Consider the following 5,773-nt stretch of genomic DNA (forward strand, 5'->3'; position numbering starts at 1 on the left):
ATTTTTAATAAATATACACTTTTGCAATTTTTATAAGTCAACATTGAAAGGTTCTATAATTATTCATTACATATTTTACAAGTAACATAATTTTTTCCGCGATTCGCGCAAACGGCTCCACTGTGCGCCGCGGCCGCAGCATATCCCCTCTAACTGGCTAGTTCGGACACGAATCATTAGCACGGACGCAAACCATGTGCGGTTACCGAGCGAAACGACGTAGTTGATACGCACTTTCTCAGGCGGCGCGTCGGAAAATGTGACACAGAAAAATTGACGAAAAATGCCGGGATGGCCTCTCTCAGGTTTCTCTCTGGTGAGGTGCTTTACAAGGGCTGCGTTCCGATATTCACTGTCAGTACTGAAAATCTATAGTGTACGTTACGTAAACTATAGATTTTCAGTACTTGCAGTGAATATCGGAAGGCAGCCAAGGAAGAAGAAGAAGCGTGAATTCGAAGATGGCAGGTGACAGTGCTGTTGACGAAGATATGGAGATTTTACCGTCCACGAGCAACGGTGACGCGAAGATCAGGGAGAGAGATGGTAAATCCGCAAAATTACCGTGGTACGTTTTATTTTTCCGAAAGATTTATTTCCATTTTTCGATTGCCTCGTCACGAGTTTAGGTTATCTTTCGATCAGAGGCGGGATTCTGTAACTCCTTAACGACAGTTTCGGTATCGTTGCGCAGCTTTTTTACCATGTATAATAATACCTTCGCAACGATACTAAAACTGTCGGGAGTTACAGAATCCTGCTATAGATCTTGAGGCTCTAAACAAAGTGGCATATTTAAATCTGGATAAATAGTTTGGAAAACGTAATTAAACTATGCAAATTTATTTTAAATTAGTATTTAATTATTAATGTTTAGAGATTGAGAGCATAACAATATTGCTGGCTTAATGTCATACATATTAGAAACATTTTTTATTACATGAAAATGCTTAAAAGTTTTATTGATTATGAAGTTTTGGAAAAAAAAAACATATATTGACAGCAGTATTAATTAATTGTATGAAGATTCCTTCAGCTAGCTGTTACATTTTGGATAATATAAGCATGAGATTATTATTAATTATAATATATCATTGGTTATAAATACAATAGAAAATATTATTAGTTGTATAAATATGAGAATGTTATTATTAGTTTTTGTTATCCAGGATTGAAAAATATCGGCCTCAAGTATTTTCCGACATTGTTGGCAATGAAGACACTGTATCTAGATTAGGTGTCTTCGCTCAGCATGGAAATACTCCAAATATCATCATCGCTGGCCCGCCTGGAGTGGGTAAAACTACCACGATTTTATGTTTGGCTCGTACTCTATTGGGACCATTGTTCAAAGATGCTGTACTTGAACTGAACGCTTCGAACGAGAGAGGGATTGATGTAGTTAGAAATAAAATCAAAATGTTTGCTCAGAAAAAGTTAAGTATAGGATAGATAAGATCTTTTTCTTCAAATAATTTCATATTTTTGTGATTTTTTTAAACTTGCAGGTTAATCTTCCAAGAGGAAAGCATAAAATCATCATTTTAGACGAAGCCGACAGCATGACTGACGGTGCGCAACAAGCATTACGTCGTACAATGGAAATTTATAGCCAAACAACTAGATTTGCTCTCGCGTGCAACAACACAGAAGAGATTATCGAACCTATACAATCACGTTGCGCCATGTTAAGATATGGAAAGTTAACGGATGCCCAAGTCTTGGCCAAAGTTCTCGAAGTCTGCGAAAAAGAGAATGTAATTAAAATATTATATAGGCGGAGGTTTCAACTTGATTTACAGTATTATTTATACTTTTACTATTTGCAGGTTTCCTACACAGATGACGGTATGGAAGCAATAGTATTTACAGCTCAAGGGGACATGAGACAAGCCCTAAATAATCTGCAGTCCACATACAATGGATTTAATCACGTGAATGCAGAAAATGTATTTAAAGTCTGTGATGAGCCTCATCCGTTAATTGTCAAAGAGATGCTAGATGATTGTATAAAGGGTGATGTTTCTAAAGCATGCACGGTAATAACATTTAAAGATACTAATACTATACGCGATCAAAAATACTAATATGTATGCGTATCCAGATATGTATCGTGTTAGATTTACAAATTAAATTTGCTAGGTAATGGATCATTTCTGGAAGATGGGATATTCTGCGGAAGATATAATCAGCAACGTATTCAAAGTTTGTAAAAATCACACCATGGACGAGAAACTGAAACTGAAATTTGTCAAGGTAAATTGGCATGCTACAGCATTAATTAGTATTAATGGTACAATGTTATATTCGTTTTATTTTTATGTACTTTCAAAATATTCTTAACATTAATTCGCAGGAAATTGGAATAACACATATGGGAGTGGTAGAAGGTATCAACAGTTTGTTACAGTTACATGCTTTAGTGGCAAGACTTTGCCGCGCATGCACATGAAAATAATTGTGTAAAATGATTATATTGCTCTCTATTCTCTTATATTCATACATTTTCGCTATATATAATTTTAATTAAAATTTAATTATAATATAATTATTATAAGATTCTTATAATATGTCAGGTTTGAAAATACTTTGTCTCAAAATCCTTTTCCTAGAAATATCGTTTTATTTGTGACATCTACAAAGTGTAATGCACGGTATAGCTCGTGTCTAAATAGCACTGTACATGTGCAACGTGTTAATGTGCAGCTCATTGGATATATTGTCAAAAGAAGTGACAGGACTAGCAATTTTAAGAAACAAAACTTTATATTTGCACATTAACTTACTATCGAAGACTTGCAACGCTCAAAAATATGAAAAAAAACTTTCAAATAATACTACATGTGCATTCTCGGTTTGTAATAGTGATAATAACGATAAAGATCGTATATATATATATTCTGTATATTTAACGTAATTTGTACGAAATTTTATTTCTATGTAATATTATCCTTATTATATTATAACATAATTACGTTGTGGAATAAATTTTTAAATGCATATTTGTGAAATGTATTGTACTCGAAATTTTCTTATTCTGTGCCAAAGATAAATCACGCGATAACTTTGTACATTTATACACTTAACTAGTAGAAACATGCTTAATTAGCAAATCACGTTAATTTTACGAGATTGTAATATATTGAGTTTATGTATCATCTTTACGCATAGAATTGTATCAGCAAATATTAATATTATATATTTTTCTTGGAAGCACGGTTCATTAAATTACGTCATTGAAATTACAAAGACGAGCTAATATTTCATTAACCGTAGGAAAACACGAGTATGTGTTACATACAAATTGCAATATTCGCTCAAATCAAATATGTCCAAATATATTAGACTTTTCAGCCCAGTAAGTCGATTAATTATATCAAGCTATTGCAGATGTTTATTTTGAAAACTTCCATCTATTGTATAAAAAATATTGTTATTTTTATCAATTAATAGATTTTTAAAAAATATAAGTAAGTGTATGTGCATTTAAAGTACAAAGCATATAGATCCCAGGCGCGCACTTTTTGGATAGCGCTTTTATAAGTTGAGTTTTATCCGTAATAATATATGCGATTTATCAGTCTTATATTTTTTCATTTTCTCGAGCAAGATAATTATTTTAGAAAGTGAACGTGTAAGATTTCATGGAAAGAGTCGAGTTAATTAAGTTGTTAAAGTCTGAACGTTGTTATAGACATAGACATTGATCTTAGATTCTATCCTTGCGACATGACGCGCCCCTGGGGCCATATTCTGTTCCGCTAAAATCCGCTTACCGACAATTGTCGGTGTGATATGATATACTATAATTATTATATCGTAATTATATATTTTATACCGTAAACTTAAAACTAATCTTGATTAGAAATAAATCGGTGTGCTAGTCATTGGATTTGATAGAGCGGGCGTATAGATTGAACTTTATCTTTAACGTGCGCATCATCATCGCATCAGTTGCAATGTAATCATCCAGACAGCACCATGTCCAAAACACGTCGGGACAAAAGACATCTTAAAGATCATTAAGAGGTCTTTTAGACATCATATTATAAATCTTTTTAAGATATCTTTAAGATGTCTTTTGTCCTGAGTTTGGATATGCGTGCTGTTTGGGCAATTACAAATCATATGCGTTTCAAGAATTTATATTAGGTGGAATCTTCGTTTTCATTCTTAATTATCATTAACAATATCGACATTTGTTTCCGTCCTCTTTTTCTCGCAATTTGTCGTAATGTCTCAATGCTACACTTTCAAAATTTCTAGCTATCTCGGGAACCGCTTCCGCTTATCCTCTTTTTCTCTTCTTTTCCTTCGCTCTCTTTCTCTCGCCCGAGAAACGTCCGTGAATTCCAAATGTTCAGCACCACTTCTCTATCGGCATGGACGTTAAGTGCGCTCTCGGCTTCGGAGAGGGCCATCGTAGGGCACTCTGACACGATTCCGCCCTGGAGGGAGTCCTCGGGGGTGGTTGTGGCGGACCGGCGTGGGGCTCTTGGGAGTTCGAGTTCGCGTTCGCGTTTCCGTTCATCTCGGATCGCGATGCAATCTTCTCCGCAGGTGGATCGCCGCGATGGTTCCTCTTCGTGGGTTTCCGAGCCATGTCATGTGGCGCAGCCGGTGGAGCGCTTTCTACGGACTGAAGACTTGCCGCGCGATGCAGAGAGAGCCGCAGCGGTTTCTTCGGTGGCGCGGGACGAGTCTTCCCTTCCTGAGAGCTGTACACCGCCGATACCTCTGAATTGTCCGCGCGAGACTGAGAATCCTAAAATGCGGGAAAAGAGTTAGACACAAATACATACTGCATTAGAGTTTGTTGAAATATATAAATATAAATGTAGTATATTTTGATACGTACTTTGCGAAGTGTGATATATGTATATGGAATTTTTAGAGGTAAATGCAGATATATCTAATGCAACTATAGTTATTGTTCATTGAAATATACCTACGATATAAATCTCAAGTCGTTTCGAATATTATTCAAAACAAAAACTTTTTAGTATATTGAATGTCTTGAACATTCTAAACTTTTTTTCTTATATTTTTTTCTCTTATAATACTGCGTTATTTATACAGGCATTATAAAAAGTTTCGAGACGGCGAAATATCTCGAAAAATATAAATTTAAAAAAATATTTTAGATACAAATTGTGTAGATTTAAAAAGGTTTGTTTACTGGTCTAATCAGATTTGACCTTGGATGATATCGCCAAGGTCAGGTCAAGGTCGTCTTAAACTTTTAAATAGGACCTCTTATTCTTTATTGCATATTCTTATAGTCCCTGTTGAAGCCTTTTCAAAACACTATAATTTCATTCGCTTTGGATCAGCCGAGCCGTTTCGAAGTTATCAAGCTTTTTATGATAAGATGTTAGGCCAGTAAAATTAGCTCGAAAAACACCGAATATCTACAAAACGGATTGACAAGCCAATTTTTTGAGGGTGAGTAGAGGGTCATAGAAGATGCCCAAATTCACAAAGTTCCAACAAAATTTCCCTGTGCGTCGGCGGCAATCTTGAAAATAGGGGTGAATATTTAAAGTTTGAATATCTCGGCTTCTATTGGTCAAATTTTGTTCTTTTTTTTTAGTTTTGTAGGAAAAAATATTTGCTACAACTTTTGTTCGAAAAAATTTTTAATAGCTGTCAAGGAAAAAAAGTTAAAACCATAAAAGTGCCGTCAATTAGGGGTTGAACAATTTTATTGACACTTATATCGCCCACTGTTAGTTTGATAAAAAAAATGTTCCAATAAAACTTGTAGAGGATT

At 34.8% G+C, this 5,773-nt stretch overlaps 1 protein-coding gene across 2 annotated transcripts; it reads left to right on the forward strand.

Annotated features, from left to right (window-relative positions):
* Nucleotides 1–298: 298 nt before the first annotated feature.
* On the forward strand, nt 299–2,812 carry LOC112451816 (replication factor C subunit 2). Of its 2 annotated transcripts, none has more exons than XM_025011711.1 (7): nt 299–316; nt 414–568; nt 1,170–1,437; nt 1,509–1,757; nt 1,830–2,039; nt 2,143–2,256; nt 2,357–2,812. In XM_025011711.1, exons 2-7 carry the CDS (start codon nt 462–464, stop codon nt 2,450–2,452), a joined length of 1,044 nt encoding a protein of 347 aa, XP_024867479.1. In that variant the 5' UTR covers nt 299–316; nt 414–461; the 3' UTR covers nt 2,453–2,812. The 2 variants fall into 2 exon arrangements, with proteins under 2 accessions (XP_024867479.1, XP_024867478.1); XM_025011710.1 differs by lacking the exon at nt 299–316 and adding an exon at nt 338–354 and having other exon boundaries at nt 405–568.
* Nucleotides 2,813–5,773: the final 2,961 nt, after the last annotated feature.

Source organism: Temnothorax curvispinosus, unplaced genomic scaffold (genome assembly GCF_003070985.1).
Source record: "Temnothorax curvispinosus isolate PA1 unplaced genomic scaffold, ASM307098v1 QBEX01002607.1, whole genome shotgun sequence".
In the NCBI taxonomy this organism is placed as follows: Eukaryota; Metazoa; Arthropoda; class Insecta; order Hymenoptera; family Formicidae; genus Temnothorax; species Temnothorax curvispinosus.

Bases quoted from the DNA above. Each gene is read 5' to 3' on its own strand.
- LOC112451816 (XM_025011711.1), top strand. From the start codon at position 462: ATGGCAGGTGACAGTGCTGTTGACGAAGATATGGAGATTTTACCGTCC. The intron at 1,438-1,508 runs TTAAGTATAGGA...TTAAACTTGCAG, and splicing joins AAATGTTTGCTCAGAAAAAG to GTTAATCTTCCAAGAGGAAA. The intron at 2,040-2,142 runs GTAATAACATTT...TAAATTTGCTAG, and splicing joins ATGTTTCTAAAGCATGCACG to GTAATGGATCATTTCTGGAA.